Raw genomic sequence first — 20,156 nt, 5'->3', positions numbered from 1 at the left:
TATGATGTAAAATGTCAGAGGTTCATGTCCTGCTTTAAACAAAAATACAGAATATTAAGTGTCACTGTTTATTCTTTATTGTTAATTTTAATTTGAAAAGATTACACTTTTTTTTTTTTTTTTTTTTTTTTTTTTTTTTTTTTACCATTTGTGCTTTTAAGTTATTTAAATTGTATTTAATATTGATCAATTTACAACATGAGATAATGCAGCGAACCTCAGTTATTGTTAATTGCCTGAGGGTGGCAGCAGAGGATCATTTATAGCCTATAATGATATAAAGTATATGCTTTTGTAAGAAAGAAAGAAAGAAAAAAAAAAAACGTATGGTATTCTACATCACAGGAGGGCTGAGTGGTCTGATAGCCAGGTGGGCAAAGCAGAAGGTTGCTGGTTCAAATCCTGTCATGCATAAAAAGTCTCAAGGATCTTTCAGTGTTAGTAACTGCCTTTTAACTGTTGAAAGTAGTTCTAGGTTTAAAAATAATTTTCATATTTTTAACTTTAGGTTTTAAAATAATGAACGTTTTTCTAACTTTTACAGGAACTCCAAACTACTGGCGGTAAATATATTTTTCTGTCTGTCTTTTCTAATGTTCTCAAAATAAAGATATAAAATCAGGAGCTGATTTGTGGGTCAAAGCTGTAAGAATTTCCTCTTTGTTTCAGAGAATGGTGGAGTGGTAAAGGTGCTTATGTCTAGACACTAGTATTATTAGCAGAAGGTCCCAGGTTTAATACTGAGCTCAGTCAACTCTTCTTGCATACAACATTTATACAGTGACAACACATGGAGGCCTACTCCCTCAGAACATGTGTTTTTACATTGAACCTTTTCCTAACTTTTATGCTTTAACCCTGGTGCATTTGTTTACACTCAGGAATTTAGAGCACAAACATGTCCACATCAAAAACATGCCATAAAATATTAAATGTTGATAACATTTTCACTTAGTAATTTATTTGATCAAAATCTGACCTTATCATAACCACCAAATATGTATTCAATTTTGGTAAAAACCCTTTTCTGAGGGTATTGTTTATAAAAAAAAAAAAAAAAAAAAAAAACGAAAAAAAAGTATAAAAATATATTATTATTTATAATTACGAAATATAATTCTGTCTCTTACGATTAAAACGTCTGTAAAAGCGCGCGCCTTTCCTTTACGTCACGTGACACAACCAGGAAGCGCGGTTGCGCACGATTCTTTTACGACAACAACTCTCGAGGGCTCACTTGTCCGTACATGTCCGCGGGTCAAGATACTTCCCTGTGTGTGTGAGAGTCCTTGTTTAGTCTGCAAACATGACGGACCTTTTGATAAAAATAAGAAACAGCGTAGCAGAGAAGAAGAAGAAGACGGCTGTCGTTCAGAGCGACTTGCAGCAGTGGGGTTTAACAGGTATGGAGGAAGTGACTGACGTCATTCACCGTGAAGAGTCGTTAACCACGTCGTGGTTTCAGAGGAGTTTAAGCTGCTTTGAGCGTCTTCTTACCTTTGTTCTCTGAGGAAGACGTTCAATAACTCTCCTACTTGATGTGTTTGATTTACATATGAAGTTGATATCGTGTAAACGAGACCCGGCTGTGACCTCGTGTCTTGCAGGGATCCAGCTGAGAGCCTACCAGCTGGATGGTGTGCACTGGTTAACTCAGTGCCTGAAGAACCAGCAGGGGTGCCTCTTAGGAGACGAGATGGGTCTGGGGAAAACCTGCCAGGTGTGCGATCCACCAGTCAGCGTCATAAACTGATATCAGATATTCATGACAGTATTTTTTTTAGACAGATATTAATCCTTCCAGTGGTCTTAATATGTTAATAACTTAATATCACGCTGCTGTACCTGTTACCTTTCCTGAGAGTTGCCGTAGTTAGTCGTACTGAGCTGGACAGCAACTCGCTGTTTTTCCAATGCATGCAAAATAAAAGGCACAGGCTAATTCAAAAAGCTGTCTTCATATTGTATGTGAAGACGTCCTGGTCCTGATTTCTCCCTCCAGACGATCTCTCTGCTGGTCTACATGTCCGGAGCTCTCGGGGAAAAAGGTCCGTTTTTGGTGCTGAGTCCTCTCTCTGTCCTTGAGAACTGGAGGAAGGAGCTGGGATGGTACTCTCACGTTCATCTATGAATCCATGTTTTGATCTCTTCTCAACGCTTCCTTTAAAGTGTGTACTTAAACTTCAGACCTCTGTGTTGCAGCTTCGCCCCCTCTCTCACCGTGCTGTGTTACAAAGGAGACAAAGAGAGACGGGCTGAGCTTCAGAGGGAAACTAACACCGACGACTTCCATGTTCTGCTCACCACGTATGAGGTCTGTGGCTCTTTATTGTAAGCAAAATGTCCTCTGTGTTGACACTGACATGTTTAATCATGTCATTTCCAGCTGTGTCTCAAAGATGCTTCATTCTTGAAACGGTGAGTGTGTTCTGAGTTACACAGATATCATGAGAAACATTTAGTCACAGCAGGAATTTTAAATTAGGTTTAATGAGTAAACTAAAGCGGCATTGGACCAAGTAAATCCTACATTGACATACTGTTGGTGCGTATGAATGAAATGACGCCAATACACACACAAAACATCATCTAACAATGTGTTTGTGTGTAATTTTCTCCATCATTTCTTATCCATGAAAAGATGCTGGCAGTTGTTACTTGGTTTATTTATGTATTATTTACACAGTACGTGGTGTTGTTAAAAGATTTGACAAAATGTGTTCACTGAAATTCTGTGAAGAAATGTTTCTCATCATAAGAAATAATGTTATGATTAGTTTTCATAAAGTTTTCATAAGTTAATTCCATGTTTCCATGTCACCACTGGGCTCCTCAGGTGGAGGTGGAGGGTGCTCGTGGTAGACGAAGCTCACAGACTGAAGAATCAGAACTCGCTGTTGCACAAAACCTTGACAGAGGTACTGAACTGCACCTAGTTTAGGCTGTCTAGTATTCCTTTCTTCATCTTCTCCACTCTTATATCTCTTCTTTGCCTTTCATTTGTCCCCTTAACTCAGTTTGTTTGTGTATTTCTTGTGCAGTTCTCAGTTGGTTTCAGAGTCCTGCTGACAGGGACTCCCATTCAGAACAACCTGCAGGAGCTCTACTCGCTGCTGAGCTTCATTCAGCCCAGCATCTTCACAGCAGACCACACGGACAACTTTGTCAGCTCTTACTCCAATATACAAAGTCAACCTGCTTTGGGTATGATACATAATCATCACAAAATATATATAAGACTCTCGTGTTTGAATATCCATCCACTTATTCATGGGAACATTTTGAAAGATGAGAAGGTGGAATATATTAGTCAGATGAAAAGTGAGAAGGTCTCTGTCTTTGTGTTTCCAGCCGCTGAGCTCCAGAGCGTCCTCGAGCCTTTCCTGCTCCGTAGAGTGAAGTCAGAGGTGGCTGTCGACCTGCCCAAGAAGACGGAGCTGGTGGTGTACCACGGCATGTCGGCTCTGCAGAAGAAATACTACAAAGCCGTCCTGATGAAGGATCTGGGTGAGGCTTGTGCTCTGCGGCGAACACCTCAGCAGAGTGCTGTTTTTTTATTTGAATAAACTCAGTCTGCTCATGAAGCTCTGCTTTCAGAGGCTTTTGGGAATGAACAAGGCAACAAGACCCGGCTGCTCAACATCTTGATGAACCTGAGGAAGTGTGTTGACCACCCGTACTTGTTTGACGGTGAGATGTCCTGATTGTAAATGGGAGGTTTTAACCACTTAATTGTGATGCATTTAGTCGCTGCTGTGAAAATGAGATATTGAAGCATGTGTTGTATTGTAATGTTTTGTCCCTGTGTCTCTGACAGGAGTGGAACCGGAGCCCTTTGAGATGGGGGAGCATCTCGTTGAAGCAAGTGGGAAACTTTGCCTCCTGGACAGCATGCTGACCTTCCTGCACTCAGGGTCAGCAGGTTAACTTGCTGTTTGGCTCCACCTGGTGGCGGCCGAGACTCAGTCAGACTGACTACTTCACTGTGGTGGTTTGGTAACTCTGACACCACCAGAACTAGACGCTGACACAATGAAGGAGCCCTTACTTGCACTTTTAAGTCACACATTTCCTCCTTAAACTGAATCTGACCTTGTGTTTGTTTTCACATCTGTGTTTGAAGGGGCCATCGGGTCCTGCTGTTCTCTCAGATGACGAGGATGCTGGATATTCTTCAGGACTACATGGAGTACAGAGGTGAACGAGGGCCATTATTTTATATCTTAACAGTCCAAATCTTTTCCACAACCTGCTTAAGGTCCCTTCAAACATTGTGAGAAGAAGCTGTAACGTTTTAAGTTCACTGGATACACTATTCTTTATTCTACTTCCTAATGTTGAAAGTGAACGGTATATATTTTATTGTCTTTTCTGTTCAGGTTATAGCTATGAACGTCTGGATGGGTCCGTCCGAGGGGAGGAGCGAAATCTAGCAGTGAAGAACTTCAGCAGCAAAGACATCTTTGTCTTTCTGCTCAGCACTAAAGCAGGTGACTGAACGGCTAAAGTGTTTACAGGAAGACTAAGCTGAATCCTTAAATGAAACATCACTGTGTCAACAGCGTTCACTTTTAATGTGTCAGACATGCACAATTTTTAAAACAGATTTATTTGTAAACTGAGAATATATTCTACATAAAATTTCTTTTAATCTGAAGTTATGATCAGTCGTCATACACATAACAAACATATTGATCCTTGCTTTTTAATTCTACTGCCACATTAGTTCTATAAATTGTTGGTCAAGGTAAAGGTTGCATCTTCCACAAACTGTTGGCAAGTTTTTATGTAACACACTAGTTCTGTGTTTTGTAAGTCAGCTACACTTGCAAACCTTTGTGCATATCTGAGCCTTCATCAGAGAGAGGAAAGGAGGCTGATCATTAAGAGATAGAAGCTGCAGCAGAACGCGATGCTGGTATCTCTCAGGGCAGCAGCAGTAGGGAGAAAGAAACCTTATTTCCTGTCGCAGTTTATCACTCTATAAGATGCACACGGTAAATGCACAAGTTCACCTGCAGTACATTGTACATAAATAAGTGCACACTGTTTTCAGGTACTGTGACTTTCTAACACTCTGTTTCTGCAGGGGGAGTGGGCATGAACCTCACAGCTGCTGACACGGTCATCTTCGTGGACACTGACTTCAACCCTCAGAATGACCTGCAGGCCGCTGCACGCTGCCATCGGATTGGGCAGAACAGGTATGAAACATTACTCCAAGCAGGAAACTTTAATTTGATTTATCAATGGAGCATGTCAGGTTACTCAACACAAAGAGCTCCACTCATCCTGTGAAATCTGCTGGATAATATCCTCATTTTCCTTGGGGGAGCTTTCTAAAACCTGAGGAATAAATCCAACTGTCTGTAGTTAGGTGTGAAAAAGTACTCCCATGTGTCATTAGACTTCAGTAACACTTTAAGAGAAGAATCAGACGCACCTCCTCCTCTCAGGGTTTTGCTTTATTTTGACTGTACTCTACATTGTAAAACAGCATTGAAGACATTAAAACTATTAAATAACTCTAATTGGATTATGTATTAACAAAAAGTAAACAAACAAAGATATCTTTTGCGTGGTAGCCGCCGTTTGCTGTGATAACATCTTTGCACACACTCGAAGTGTTTCCTGCACTCCAGCTTATCGTAAAACATCTCAGTTGGGTTTATTTGGGGTGAGAGTTGAGGCCAAGTCATCCGGTGGAGCACTGCATCCTTCTGACTATTAGTCAGTCAGCCCTGAAGACGTCCTCATGTGAGCCGACTTCATTACATTACATTTAGCTGACGCGTTTATCCAAAGCAACTTACAATAACTGCATTTTAACCATGAAGGTACAAAACCCAGAACAAACAAGAATCAAGAAAATACAATTTCTTCAAGAAAGCCAAACTACAAAGTTCTATCAGTAAGTGCCATTTTAAGTGCTACTAAAGTTCTACTGTTCAAGGTAAAGTCTGAAGAGGTGTGTTTTTAGTTTGTGGTGGAAGATGTACAGAGTTTCTGCTGTCCTGATGTCGGTGGGGAGCTCATTCACCATTTAGGAGCCAGGACAGCAAACAGTCGTGATTTTGTTGAGTGTTTAGCTCGCAGTGAGGGAGCGACAAGCCGATTGGTAGATGCAGAGCGAAGTGAACAGGTTGGGATGTAGGGTTGGACCATGTCCTGGATGTAGACTGGACCCGATCTGTTCACAGAAAGTACCAATGATTTGAAATGGATGCAGGCAGCTACTGGTAACCAGTGAAGGGGGCGGAGGAGGAGGAGGAGGAGTAGTGGGAGTGAATTTAGGAGGTTGAAGACCAGTTGAGCTGCTGCATTCTGGATGAGCTGCCGAGGTCGGATGGCACTAACAGGTAGACCTGCCAGGAGGGAGTTACAGTAGTCTAGACGTAAGATGACCAGAACCTGGACCAGAGCCTGGTTGGAAAAGATGGAGAATAGCTTTTTGGGATTGGAAAATGAGGATTGAATTCTGGTTTGGTAGAAAGAGCTTTTGGCTGCAGAGATAGAGGCAGAGAAAGAGGAGAGGAGAGATTGATAAGTGAGCAGGTCATCAGGGTGGTTAGATTTTCTCCATTTCCTTTCTGCTGCTCTCATAGTGGTTCATCACACTATTGGATGTTTTTTTTTTGCGACTGTATTTAAAGAAACTTCAAAAATTCTTTACATTTTCCCACTAATTGAACTTTGTGTCTTTAAGTCATGATGAACTGTCATTTCTCTTCTCTCAGTTGAAATAGTTGAATGGGTCTGTTTGCTGAATACCAACAAAACCTCGACACAACATGACTCAAATGCATTTTAAAAGGCAAGAAATTCCACCAGTTAACTTTTGACAAGACTCACTTGTTAACTGAAAACCACTTTAGGTGCCGACCTCTTGAAGCTGGTTAAGATGCTGACAATAATCTGTGAAGCTCTCATCAAGGCAATGAGTGGCTGTTTTGAGAAATCTGAAACATATTTTGTTTTGTTAAAGAGGTTTTTGTTCGGCCGGTACGACATCATCTTTTTTTAATCAAAACTTTCCTCCGACTTTACCTTTGATTCAACCACTCAAGTGGCAGTTAATGTAGCCTCAAGCAGAGATGCAGAGTGGGCTATGAAGGTCTGATAGGATGATCACTTCCTTCTAACTTCACACCTCCAGATTTGATCATTTTTAGTCTTGTAGTGTTTCAGTTGAGCTTCACATCACCTGCATTATAAACAAGGCTGCTGGACTTTAAAAGATGAGGGATTGAACAGGCAGGAAAGCTTCAATGAAACAGTCGTCGAGCAATCTTTAACTTAAGAGAAATGCAATGCGAAGCCGCTCTAATCTGTGACTGTGATTTATTACAGGCCTGTGAAAGTGATTCGCCTCCTGGCCAGGGACACTGTGGAGGAGATCATGTACTCTCGCGCTGCATCCAAGCTGCGGCTCACCAACACTGTGATTGAAGAAGGACGCTTCTCGTTACTGGATCAGGCTCAGTCAGCTGCTGCAGGACTGCAGGTTTGTGAATAACAGCATCGTCCAAAGTGTCGCCTCTGAATCCAGCACCTCCTGTGTCCATGTTAATTCAAACCATCTCCAGCTGTCTTTGATTTCATCCCGTCTACTCACCTCTCATATTTCCTGTCCCACACAGCTCAGTGAGATCTTGAAGTTCGGGATAGACAAGCTCCTGTCATCAGATGAGAGCTCTGTGCAGGATGTGAAGCTGGAGAAGATCCTCGGCCCGTCACGTGACGGTCAGTGGGTGGATGACGACGACTCCACCGCACTCAGGGAGGAGGAAGAGGAGGAGGAGGAGAATGAATCTGAGTCTGAGTCTGACGGGCAGAGTAGGTTTCACTTTGAAATCTCAAATCCCTTCAGAGTATTGAGTTTGTAATGTGGTTAAGAATGCAACAAGTATGGTCTTTTAAACCGGACGTTCCTGCATGTAAACATCTCACTTTTGGTTTTCACCCTGCACACTTAGAAAAAACACCCCAGATCTCATACAGGGTTCATATTTGCATCTCACGTATCATAAAAAAGCCTTAAAAGCTTTTATTATCGGGGAATATTTGTGTAATTGCAGATGGATTGTTTGTCTATTATGTTCATCATTAAACTTAATGTGCAGGTGATGTTTAGCTCCACTCACCATCATGCTGTCCCATCCTTTAGACCACATGTACTTCTTCGAGGGGAAAGACTACAGTAAAGACCCGAGCACTGACGACCAGACGAGCTTTGAGCGTTTGTTGGAAGAGCAGCTGGCTGAGTTTCAGAGCGCTGCAGGGGACGGACGAGCTCTCCGACACAAAGCTGGAGTAAGAGTTTATCACTTTAGCTCATTCCAACCTTGTGCAGGTCTACAATCTTGTCCTCGACGTCCTTAGACAGCTCTTTGGTCTCCATGGTGGAGAGGTTGGAATCTGATTGATTGATTCTGTGGACAGGTATCTTTTATACAGATGATGAGTTGAGACAGGTGTCTTATATACAGTAACGAGTTGAGATTCGGAGTACTTTCTTAAAGCGAAAGGACTAATCTAACCGATCTGTGGGAGCCAGAATTCTTTCTGGTTGGTAGAGGATCAAATATTTATTTCCCACAATCAAATGCAAATCAATTTCTAACTTTTATATAATGTGATTTTCTAGATTATTTTTTTTCAATAATCTGTCTCTCACTGTTAAAATAAACCTACCATTACGATTATAGTCCGTTCATTTCTTTGTCAGTGGGCAAACTTACAAAATCGGCAGGGGATCAAATAATTCTTTCCTTCACTGTAGATATGACATGTCCCAGTTAACTGTTTCTTCTGATCCAGTGTTAACAGATGAACTGAGATTTGTGAACTAGTAACGTAACGGAAGCTGACAGAAAATTTAAAGGCCTCGTTTATTTTCTCCAGTGCTCACAAAGAAATGGTTTGGATAAATGAAATGAGTGTTTAAAGTACCAGTGGACTGAGAAACTCGACAGACTCGATGTAACGAGACGTTTAAACTGATTTCTAGGATTGTGTAATGTTGTAGAGCTCGGGCTGGTGCAGGCTGAGTTGATGTGTTAACCACACGTCAGTTTGCCTGGAAGTAATAGGAGACCCTCCTCTGAACATTGTGTGGTCTCGGTGCAGTTGTGGGGTCATTGACTGCATTTCAGAAACCAGAATAAAGTAGACCCGACAGGAAAATGGAGATGGTTACAACACACAAACGGCATCTGAAGCATCGGGAGCTGGGATTGAAAGATACGTGGAGTCAGAGCAAGGCTGCAGAAACCTCAGATGTGTTGCTAGTCATCCCAGTTATGGTGATTATGATGTATATATTTAGCAATGTTGCTATAACGTTGTAATTTTCCCCGTTGCGTTCCCAGGTGTCACTGTCGGTCGCCCTCGAGATACCAGCGAGGAAGAGGAAACCTCTGACTGAGGCTGAGCTGAAGATGAAGCGGCAGAGGAGCGAGGAGGCTGCGGCCAAGAGAGCCAAACTCCAGGAGGACATGAAGAAGAAGCAGCAGGAGCAGAAATACAAGAAAAAGTAAAGATCTGTCAATGGACTCAGTTTTTTTTTTTTTTTTTTTATGAAACTGTATCATCCATTTGAGCTCAGACGTCTTTATTTTTTTATATTGTACTCTATCAATCCCCGAGGGGAAATTCTTTCGCTACAGCAGCATCCCGAGGGGGAGCTGCTGCAACAGGCTGCCACGACCGCGGCGCCAACTAACCTGAGGTGCATGTTTTGGGTGTTGGGAGGAAGCCGGAGAACCCGGAGAGAACCCACGCAAGCACAAGGAAAACATGCAAACTCCGCACAGAAAGGCCCAGGACCGGATTTGAACCCAGAACCTTTTTGCTGTGAGGCGACAATGCTAACCACTGCACCACCGTGCTGCCCCTCAACACTTGTGTGTTTGTTTCTCCTGCAGGATGGCATGGTGGGAGTCCTGCAGCTACAGGTCACTGTGCCTTCAGTCTGTGGCCAGTGATGAAGAGGAGGAAGAGGATGACGACGGCAGCATTTGCTCCACAGACTCTGACAGCACTGATATCCACTATGTTCTGGGAGATGTCACTCATCCTCACGCAGCTCAGGGAGACGCCGTCATCGTCCACTGCGTTGGTACGCACTCTGTGCAGCAAGATTACCATAGCAACAGGCCATGACAGACTGATAGACAGAGAGGTAGTGTATCTTCAGAACATTTTCTATAGTATGTTGTATTTATGTAAGTAACGATTTGTGTGTAGATGACTCGGGGCGGTGGGGCCGAGGAGGCCTGTTCACAGCGCTGGAGGGGAGATCTGATGAACCACGAAAGCAGTATGAGCTCGCAGGGAAGATGAAGGGTAAGATTCACCATATTTAGAAAGAAAATGAACGCTCATTGTGTTGGACATCTTTATCTTTGGGATCTCGATGAGAAAGAGACACATAGGTTCCAAAATGCATGTGTGAACATATTGTTTGTTTCAGATTTGGACCTTGGAAATGTGCTGCTTTTCCCCATCGATGACAAACAGTCCCGACTGAACGGCCAAGATCGAGTACGTTCTGTTTAAATGAAATTGGCGCTGCAGAAACAAACACGAAACTCTCGTGCCTGGAAATGCGCGTCTGTTTCAAGAATTGTTCGACCCTGTGATACAGCTTGTTTGGTTTCGTGTGTGGTAGCTGAATTGCAAAGTTGTGGCAAAGCAGCAGCAGATGATATCTTAACCTCCTTCGATCAACTTCCTGTCTCCTCAGGTGGCTCTGATAGTGGCGCAGCAAAGAGACAAAGCCAACAACTTGTCTGGGATCTTTCTAACAGCGCTGGACGAAGGCCTGAAGAAGATTTCTGCTGCAGCCAAAAGAAACAAGGGTACAGTTAAGCACTGAAAATTGAATTAAAACACACGTGCACAATCTTTTTTAATGGAGTCTGTTCATGGTGAATATGTCAAGGCATTTTTAGGGTCATTCTTGCTAAAATCTCTTTGCCAATAAGACTGATAATTAAGGGTTGCCTGGATGGGCACATTGACAGCAGCGTTTAATTGTTATAAGACTTGACTAACGAGGATCTGCAGGACGTGTAGGACGTGCAGGACGCGTAGGACGTGCAGGACGTGCTGTGTATTATCTTGCTGGTGTTGCTATGTGTGCACAAAGTCTTAAAAACTAAATTCCTGAGCAACAACACAAGACAGGAATTTAAAGTCCCGCTGGTTATTCAGCACAATAAGATGAACTGATTATTGGGCTTTACACTGAAATGATCTGCATCTTTTCTCATTTACTTTGCAATGTTTTATATATTATTGATGGAAAGCTGCACATCTTCCTGAAAGACTTTAGCTTGAGGAGAAAATGATCATTATACATGCAGGAGGTTGTGACGGTGACAGTCCTGTCTTTGCATTTTCCCCCACAAAGCCGGTGTTCATCTCCCGCGTATCGGCCACTCCACCAAAGGTTTCAACTGGTACGGCACCGAGAGGCTCATCAGGAAGCACCTCGCGTCCAGAGGCATCCCCACATTCATGTATCTTTTAACGTGTTCAACACAGGAGCTCTGAAAAGTAATGATATTCATTCAAGATATTTTCCCTTAACCTGAGTGACAAGATACTATCACAGCAGAGCTGTCAAGAAGACGGCTGCAGCTCAAACATCCACCTCTGCAGCCTCCACGTCAACATTCTCCCCTGAATCACAGTTGCGTAACGCTGACAGGCCGACCGACGAGACCGAGGCAGAAAACCGGGGCCCCTCGGCGCCGCTGCAGAGCCACGGCCCCGCAGAGCTGCCCAGTTTCATGAAGGGAGTCCGTGTGTTTTTCTACAACTTGGCTGCATCACAGAGGAAGAGGCTGGCCCGCTACCTCATCACATATCCTTTCAGAGGCAAACAGCTCTTAGTGTGTTTACAGCTGCAGCAGGTTGTGTGAATGTGTGTGCTTATGTGGAGTAAAAAAAAAAACACAGCAGTGAAACGCGGATGTTTTTCGGTCACAGTTCCTTAGCTGAATTGCACTTATGATGGCGATGAAGAGGAGATCATGAGTCCGGAGGTCACCCACATAGTAGCGGAGGTGGAGAACAGCATCCACTCACAGGTTAGTGTCACGCTGAGGTTCACTGATCCACATCAGACAAGCAGCATCTTTACATTTAGACAATGATTGATTTGGGCTGCTAAAAGAGTTTCAGGACGCTTATCGTGAAGCAGGAAAAGTTTCCCCGTATGTCACCTTTAAATTTGCCTCTGATTTGTGTGACCCAGGAGCTGCAGGATCTGCTGTGTCGGTACAGTCAGGCTGTCCCTGTGCAGACGGGCTGGCTGGACTCCTGCTTCTCCAAACAAAGGAAGGTCGACACAGAACAGTTCCTACATCCGCTCAGATAACCGTGTTTTACTGTTATTTTAAATCAAATGATTTAATTGTGCTTTCTCACAAGCCTGAATGAACTCTGTTGGATGCTTGACAAAACGCTAAATGCCAAATTATTTTATTGTTTTCTTTGGACTGCTCAATTTAGAGATTCTGGTTTAATAACATGTACTGTTGGATAGAAAACATCCAAAATACACATTTAGATGTTTGTTTTAGTCCACTGTTGCTATTTGTGTCTCTAGATTTTTCCTTAGTTTACCAATATGTGTTGTATTACACACCTAACAAATATATCCTCTACTGTTGTTGCTCTGGGTTTGAAGATTTTGTGTCTGTAAATACGGGTTCCATTTAAAAATAAATAACATAAATACATTTTACAGTACTTATCTTTAAAGGTTAATTTTTTTTTATTTGTTTTTTTCTCAAACTCTGAGCCAGAAACCTCAGTACCACGAACACTCACCAAACTGTCCAGCTTTATTCCTTTCTATATGATGAATTCTTTTACAGAGGGGTTTCTTTATAAAACATTTTCTTGGCAAAAGGAGTCTTTTGCTGTAATTTAAAGAGATATCCTGAATCCTATGTAAAACTTTTGACTCTAATATGTCAACAAAAAGTAAGTAGAAGTTTCTGGCACAACTTCACATCCTGACAAGGTGTCAACAAGCGGAAGCAGAACTTTTGACTCAGCTTTATCTAATGTAGAGATTTATCTTCTGGAGATTTATCTAAATTAGCGCATATTTAGTTAGATGAAGCCTCATTTGCCTAAGATGTAACAAAACTTGTAATACTTGTAGTACTTTTTAATGCATGTTATTTGATTTTTTTTTTTTTTTTTCAATTGTAGTGCCTTGCCTGGGATGTATTTATTTAAATAGATGAGTGAATAAATGAACACCTTTATCTTGTGCTGTGTTGACACCTGTGCTGGAATTTGCTACTGAAGTCTTAAACACAACACAAGCGGAAGCACTGTTGTCTGTGTTTCTTGTTTGTTTAAATATATATAAAAAAAATATACATATATATACTGTACTGTATATACTGTGCATTTTTATATTTCATATTTTTTTACTGTTATTTTATTTCTTACCTGTATCTATAAATGCTGCTGTAGCGAAATAAATTTCCCCTTGGGGATTAATAAAGTAACTATCTACCCACCTACTTAAACAGTCAGGGTTTAGGTAATAAATCGTGCGCGTGCACAGTCTCGCGGCAGGTGAAGGTGGAGTCTCGCGGCACACCAGAGAATAAAGTAGCTCGAGCTCGTCCGTCAGTCATTTCCATGTCTTGTGGAGACGAAGATAAAGACAGCTGAGAGTTTTGTGGCTTTTTTTTCGTTTCGTTTCGTTTCGTTTAAGGTAAACATTTCGGTTTTTATGTTTAATTGAACACGGCAGCGGCGGCGTTACCTGAAGGAGGCTCGGTAACGAGAAGAAAAGACGGTAAGTTGACATGAAGTTATTACTCACAGCAGGTTACACGTTGCGCTTTGATAAATAACTTGTGGGCTATTAATTAACGTCGTATTAAGCTTATTGTAACGCTCTTAACAAAACATCGGCTCATAAGTTTGCGGTGTTTAAAAAAAAAAAAGTTCTTTATGTTTTTTTTAAGCAATTAACCTTTAACGTCGAGATCTATATAATGTACCGTCCGTGGTTTATACGTGAAGTGGGGAAACATGACGCTTTGTAACTCGGGTAATAGTCTTCAAGTTGATTATAGCTGATTACTGGAAGGTCTTATTTATTTACCTGTGTGTTAAAATGCATGAAGTCAGCCCGAAATAAGAGTAGCCGGAGAAATATCTGGGTCAGCTTCAGTCTCGCAATGGAAAGAGCAAACAGCTTCGTGTTTGTGTGACCACAGAAAGACTGCTAATGAGTGCGGTGTACATTTACAGGAACTACCAGGGCTGAATTGGAAGACAAAGCCACCTAAAATGAGGTTGCACGGGTCTGAAATCATACTCAGCAGCTCCAGTTGTACGTGAAGAAAGTGTGTTGGAGAAACACGAGTGTCTGAATGAAGATTTGTTCACTAATAACAGACCAGTAACTTCACTGGACTTAACTCTATGTAAATGTATTGATGTGTTCATGTTGGTGTAAATGATGCCTCGAAAATTACAGCGAGATTATAGAAATGTATGATTGTGTATCAAACATGTCATTACTCAGCGATCCACTGACATGTTTGAGCTTTAGAAAGTTTAGTCTTTGAATTTTCCTGTCAGCGTGAGACATCATTTCCTTTTCCCCTGGTTGACTTGTGTCCTGAGCATCAGCCACCTAACATTCAGAGAAAAAAAAGTCCCTTGTGTGGGTGACACCTCGTCACACACGAGTGGGCTCTGATGGAAAATCAACAAGACACTTATGGCAGTGTGGGCTGCTATAAAAAAAAAGAAAAGAAAAAGTATTATGTATCTCTGAAACAGCTGTCTTCATACTTTAAATCAGATATTTGGCCCCGCAGGTTTGTTTAAACTGACACCCTCGTCCTCAACGGACGTTCAGATGCAGCTTAAACCAGACACACATGGACGTCAGCAGGAAAATGATGCTGCCCGCTTCAGTCCGCTCCGTTTCAGCACCAAATAGGTGAGACAACAGATACTAGATTCTGTAGTGCCCGACCCGATGGAACGTGCTCCCTTTTTGTCGTGTTTACGTGCCAACTTGCAGCAGACGTCTCACTTTGATAACAAATTATAAAAGCTAGTTGAAAATGCAGGAAGTGTGAATTAGCAGCTCCACTAAAGGTAGATGACTTTCACCAGAGTTGGGGAGCAACGAGTTACGTGAAACGGCATTACAAAATGTAATCACAAAATAAATGGAGTTGTAATCAGTTACAGTTACTGAGAAACAAACATGTAAATAAATTACAGTTAGTATTCAAAATGTTGTAGAAAATAATAATCATTCTGTTGCTTTGCATCATCAGTCATCAGGCTGCATTCATGTGACAGCATGGGCTCAAACTGTTATTAGTCTTTTTTTGAGTTTTTTATTGTCTTTGAATTTGTGCCACCGCTCTGTCAATCAAAGCGATGTGCATTGCTCCAGGCAGTCACGGCCGGGCAGTTGGCCATATTGCTGAAAAAGACGAGGATTTTAGTTTCCGCGCTTCTATTGAGGTTATGGGAACATTTCTCCTTCACTGCAGTCAGCTGTGACCGACACACTTGTGATTTGTTTTGGCGTTTGTGCTTTAAAATCAAAATATTTCAATCCTATTTCAAATTGTATGAAGAATTTTTAACTAAAGTTTGACAGTGATCGTTGTTGAGTTCTATTTACATGTTGTTTTCAGAAACATTTGTCAGAGAAGTAATCAAAAAGTAATGAAATATAATCAATTACATAACTTTGATGAAGTAATTAAGATAGTTACATTGCTTTTTACAGTTTTAAATGCGTAACTTGTAACCTGTAACTTACTATATTACAAAAGTAGCCTTCCCAACACTGATCTTGACCAATATTAATTTGCCTTTATTGTATTGATTAATGTGTTTCTTGTTCACAGTCACATCAGCCTGCTGAGAAGTCACCTCAACACACCTGAAGAGGACGATGAAACCATGAGCACAGTGGAGCAGGAAGCCAGCGCTGTCCACAAACAGGACTCCACCTCCGGCCCCGACGGCCACCGCCCCCCCCCGGGCCCCGCCACGGTGGCCGATGACTCCCTGTTCAGCAGACAGAGGCTGGACGGGGAGCAGCAGCACAGACACTTCCACGCACTCCCCCAAACCAGCTTCTGCTCGTCCCAGTCCCTTCGCAGCCTTCCGGCTGGGTACGGACAGCCCACTCCGTTCCCGAGCCACGCCGACGGCCCCTGGCTCCACCCGAGCTTCGCCAGCAGCTGGTCGGAGTATCCCAGCAGCCTGCCGTCCTGTCTGAGCCACAGAGATTACTCCTGCTGCTCCGGAGAGAGCTGCCTCTCCGGGTACAAGTTTCTGTCCCTGCCCGGCAGAAACAGCACCAACATGAGCAGCTTAGAGCAGCCGCTGTCTCTGCGCACCAACCCCCCGTCGGCCGAGCTGGGCCACCACACGTTGTCTCCCTACATGTGCTCGTCGCAGGGAGCTGCTTGTTGCGCTCAGTATCCTGCAGATGCCTTCAACAGGGGGCCGGTAGCCAGAAAACACCCCTGGCCTCCGTACCATCCGATGCACAGCCCGTACCGTGAGTCTGACGATCTCTTCGTTTGAACTTTATAGCATTCACAAAAGCGGTGAAATTATAAAAATGACTTATCTGTTAGTCTCGCTGCGTCTCGGTGAGCCCGTAAATGATTTGTCTTTATTTTCTCTTTACTGCCTCAGATCCAGGAGACTACAGACTTCCTGGAGCTGGCTTCACGCACATGTGAGTTCTTTTTTTTTAAATGGTGATTTTGTCTCACATCTCATGTTGCATGTTCGACTGTGACTGAAATGGTTTCTACCTTCGTTCAGTGGCCACCGAGCTCCCGCCAAACAGAAGCAGCCTCCGGACAGCATGCCGCTGTCTCTGGAGCAGAGTGAGTGTCGACCGGCAGATCAGAGTCACGTCACCGACTTCATCGCCGGTTGAGTCCTTTACATCTGTGTTTGTTTCTTTTGAATGTAGGGAGAGTGTTCGTCACGTATGAAGCGGACAACGACAAACACGTCAATGAGATCATCAACTTTGTTGCTCTGCTGCGACACAACGGCTTCGACACACATGTAAGTACAGCAGGGAGGGATTTGCTTTTTTTTTTTTTCCTCATTAGCAGACCCTTTACCATCCCGCCAAGGGAGAGGAGTAACTGAAGAAAAATATCAAGTTGAGGGAAGAAATGTCATTAAGATTCCTTAATGTCATTTCATTATATATATACAAAATTTAAAAAAAAAATCACTGACATAAACTTCAGGGAATATGAGATGAAAATAAAAATAATCAATTTAGTTTTTGGTTAAATTACATAAGTTAAATCTAGCGTATACCATTATCATTATCATTATCATTATCATCATTAGTGATAATAATAATGTTTAATACCTTCAAATGAATGTAATATATAGTAAATATAAATCAATTTTATAGCTTGATGCATTTAAATATGTGATTTAAAAGTATCTTAACAACATCGAATACTCTCAGCTCAGCGAGTAACTTTGATTTTGTTTCATCAGGAATAGTTCAGTTGTTGTTTTTCTGGAGTGGATTCAGCAGCTGAAGAAACTAAAAGAGCGAGCCGTTAGTTCGGAGGTCGTAGTGAAGCTCGCTGTGGCTCTCCAGGTCGAGCCGGAAGCATTTTGCGCTTTTGCTTTCAATGTGTTGTTGACTGGTTGGTTTGTTGTCTTGCTGTTGTTTTCTTTGAAATGATCCATTTCTAAGGCCTAAAATGTTTTTATTTGATTACAAGTCAAATGTTCCTGATTCGGGTTTTGTAGTTCAGGCGAACTCCTTACCGGCTGTAATTAATCCACTGTCTGACTAACACCTTTCTTTGTTTCAGATTGACATTTTCGAGCAGCAGTTCAGAAGTATAAGCAAGATTGACTTCATGGAGCGGTACCTCAGCGAGGTAAAGATTCACCACACCTTTTTAAATGTCTCATTGACAAAAGGAGAAGATAATCCCTCCAAAACACGTGTATGTAATAATACTAATCGAGCCCATTGGGGAAGTTGTTGCACCAATTGGAGCTCTTTAACCTGCAGCGAACATGTTTTGTCAAGAAGTTTAGTAATTACCAAGAATGCAAACGGATCACCAACAGGTCGTTATCGTTTCTTCGCGCACAGAAAGAATACCTGATCATCATCATCATCAGTCCCAAGTACTACGAGACAGTGACGGCCTCCCCGGTGGGGCTGGAGACCGACGAGAGGACCTTCAACACGGTTTACATCCACAAACAGGTCAGAGTCCGTCACCGCTCCACCTGCACATATTTACTTTACATAATGCTGAGGCTTTAAACTGTGTGTGTGTGTGTGTGTGTGTGTGTGTGTGTGTGTGCGTGTGCGTGCGTGTGTGTTATTTTTCGTGTGTGTCTCTCAGCTCCAGACCGAATTCATCCAGAATGGAAGCAAGAATTTTAGGTTCATTCCCATTTTGTTCCCCGGGGCCAAAAAGGTATGTTTTATGTTGAACGACAGGAGGGAGTTCATGGAAAGTATCTCGCTTTCAGTGAGACATTCTTTCATCTTTTATAGTGTGAAACACGCGCCGGACGGAACCGAACCCCAAAACGTAATAATCTCCTCTCTGTGTTTCATGTGATCAGTGTCACGTCCCAAACTGGCTTCAAAACACGCACGTTTACGGATGGCCATGGGGTCGGGACGACATCCTACGGCGGCTGATGAGGGTCGAGAAGTACATTCCGCCTCCCATCGGAGAACTTCCAACCATTGTTTCCACCCCTATATAAGAAACCCGGAGACGCACTGGACTGAAATCCAAAGCCTGCTTTTGTGGAGAGCCGCCGCTCGTTGTCGAGGTGAACGGGAGCGCACGCACCGTGTCTTATTTTACCGGAGTTGGACTGCGTAGGTGTTGTCGGGTGAACTGTTGCCGTACGGGGATATACTGTGTGAACTCATTAAAATCAACATTCAGAAAAATGTTGCTGCGATAAGAAGGCACAGAGACGAGCCTTTTCTCGTCACTGTTGTGTGTTTACCGGTCGCAGCCGCGGGTTTCATGATTTCACAGCCGAAAACAAACAATTTGAACACGCGTTATATGATTAAAAGCGGAACAGATGTGATGGATAGTCTGACGGATTGTGTATTTACACTTTCATACACATGTAAACATCGACAGACTCAGTACGCACTGGCTCTCAGTACAGGAGCAAACAACTGGACACAGTAACTGTTGTGTTTTAGAGTAACAATGACAGAAATATACTCGTAGTTTAAAGTAGTGTCTGGTTTATACAGCCTGGTGCATAATGTGGAAAGAGAAGTGGCTGGTTACCAAAACCATTCAGTTTCTTCTGATTTTAAACAAAATCAAAGCTAAAGGAATTTATTCAGCATCTTTTTACACATTCCCTTTCTCAGAGGAAGGTTTTCCAAGTGATTCACCAGCCACTGAATCTGGATGTCAACATGTTTGAACATTGTAGCCCTTTAAAAAAAACAAAAACATCTCCAGCAGCTCAGAGCAGCTCTCACTAATGTGAAGCACGTTATTAGAAAACAAGGAACTAAGACACAAGTTCAGTTCATGGATGTTTCATGTTCTAATATTTAATAAACAATGCGATATCATTGACTGGTGTCTGGTGTGTGCAGCCGTCTCGTCTGGGAAACACTGGAGCGAGTATTTGCTAATTGGCCCCCAAATTTTACAGTTAACCGCAGACAAGTAGAGACCGAACCTGATTTGCCTGCGGGGCCGCGTGGGCACTTTTTCTAATCGTCGGCTGCATTTTTCTGTTCGCGAGTGAGACATCAGAACGTGAAGGTTTGAAGCGTGCGTCGCTCCGAGCTGCAGACGCACCAGCACGCCGCCGCGTTCCCGAAAGGTCGTCGCTCCGGCTCCGGCGGAAACTCGGCCGAGCCGCTGGTCTCGTTTCACCGAGGCCTCGGGGCAGAGGAGGAGGAGGAGGAGGAGGAGGAGGAGAGCTGGCGTCGAGTGACACGCCGCCTCTCTCCAGGTCACGGGGGCTTACGTGGAAAAGCTCAAACAGGATGTCGTAGCGAGATAAGAAGCTGACACAGCTGCCTGCCTCGCTGTGCGGTACGGAGCTTCTCAAGAATCGGC

The 20,156-nt window shown here is 42.9% G+C and overlaps 2 protein-coding genes across 4 annotated transcripts; both read left to right on the top strand.

Annotated features, from left to right (window-relative positions):
* The first annotated feature begins 1,221 nt into the window (after positions 1-1,221).
* Positions 1,222-13,528, top strand: chd1l (chromodomain helicase DNA binding protein 1-like). Its single transcript, XM_069150791.1, has 25 exons — positions 1,222-1,403; positions 1,608-1,720; positions 2,003-2,109; positions 2,203-2,314; positions 2,387-2,418; positions 2,837-2,918; positions 3,042-3,204; positions 3,352-3,507; positions 3,598-3,690; positions 3,818-3,914; positions 4,124-4,197; positions 4,380-4,490; positions 5,090-5,204; positions 7,351-7,504; positions 7,641-7,836; positions 8,168-8,313; positions 9,372-9,535; positions 9,927-10,120; positions 10,249-10,347; positions 10,475-10,545; positions 10,748-10,862; positions 11,417-11,525; positions 11,609-11,872; positions 12,017-12,098; positions 12,266-13,528. Exons 1-25 carry the CDS (start codon positions 1,307-1,309, stop codon positions 12,386-12,388), a joined length of 3,069 nt encoding a protein of 1,022 aa, XP_069006892.1. The 5' UTR covers positions 1,222-1,306; the 3' UTR covers positions 12,389-13,528.
* Positions 13,529-13,694: 166 nt separating this feature from the next.
* Positions 13,695-19,808, top strand: traf3ip2l (TRAF3 interacting protein 2-like). Of its 3 annotated transcripts, none has more exons than XM_069150787.1 (10): positions 13,695-13,834; positions 14,871-14,995; positions 15,927-16,588; positions 16,729-16,771; positions 16,861-16,925; positions 17,015-17,112; positions 17,892-17,960; positions 18,182-18,298; positions 18,441-18,515; positions 18,667-19,808. In XM_069150787.1, the coding sequence occupies exons 2-10, from the start codon at positions 14,934-14,936 to the stop codon at positions 18,811-18,813; spliced, it is 1,338 nt and encodes a 445-aa protein (XP_069006888.1). In that variant the 5' UTR covers positions 13,695-13,834; positions 14,871-14,933; the 3' UTR covers positions 18,814-19,808. The 3 variants fall into 3 exon arrangements, with proteins under 3 accessions (XP_069006888.1, XP_069006890.1, XP_069006889.1); XM_069150788.1 differs by having other exon boundaries at positions 13,711-13,750; XM_069150789.1 differs by lacking the exon at positions 14,871-14,995.
* Positions 19,809-20,156: the final 348 nt, after the last annotated feature.

The sequence above is a fragment of the Embiotoca jacksoni genome, unplaced genomic scaffold (assembly GCF_022577435.1).
Source record: "Embiotoca jacksoni isolate LCO1_2020_lvr unplaced genomic scaffold, fEmbJac1.0.p SCAF_16, whole genome shotgun sequence".
Classification (NCBI taxonomy): domain Eukaryota; kingdom Metazoa; phylum Chordata; class Actinopteri; family Embiotocidae; genus Embiotoca; species Embiotoca jacksoni.
The sequence above is the reverse complement of the archived record's forward strand: the minus strand, read 5'-3'. Positions and strand labels throughout refer to the sequence as shown.

What these genes read in the sequence shown, in the direction of transcription:
- chd1l (XM_069150791.1), top strand. Translation starts at nt 1,307, where the DNA reads ATGACGGACCTTTTGATAAAAATAAGAAACAGCGTAGCAGAGAAGAAG. An exon ending in GCAGCAGTGGGGTTTAACAG is followed by an intron (nt 1,404 to 1,607) that starts GTATGGAGGAAG and finishes CGTGTCTTGCAG; the next exon opens with GGATCCAGCTGAGAGCCTAC. An exon ending in TCTGCTCAGCACTAAAGCAG is followed by an intron (nt 4,491 to 5,089) that starts GTGACTGAACGG and finishes CTGTTTCTGCAG; the next exon opens with GGGGAGTGGGCATGAACCTC.
- traf3ip2l (XM_069150787.1), top strand. Translation starts at nt 14,934, where the DNA reads ATGGACGTCAGCAGGAAAATGATGCTGCCCGCTTCAGTCCGCTCCGTT. An exon ending in GGAGCTGGCTTCACGCACAT is followed by an intron (nt 16,772 to 16,860) that starts GTGAGTTCTTTT and finishes ACCTTCGTTCAG; the next exon opens with TGGCCACCGAGCTCCCGCCA. An exon ending in TGGAGCGGTACCTCAGCGAG is followed by an intron (nt 17,961 to 18,181) that starts GTAAAGATTCAC and finishes CTTCGCGCACAG; the next exon opens with AAAGAATACCTGATCATCAT.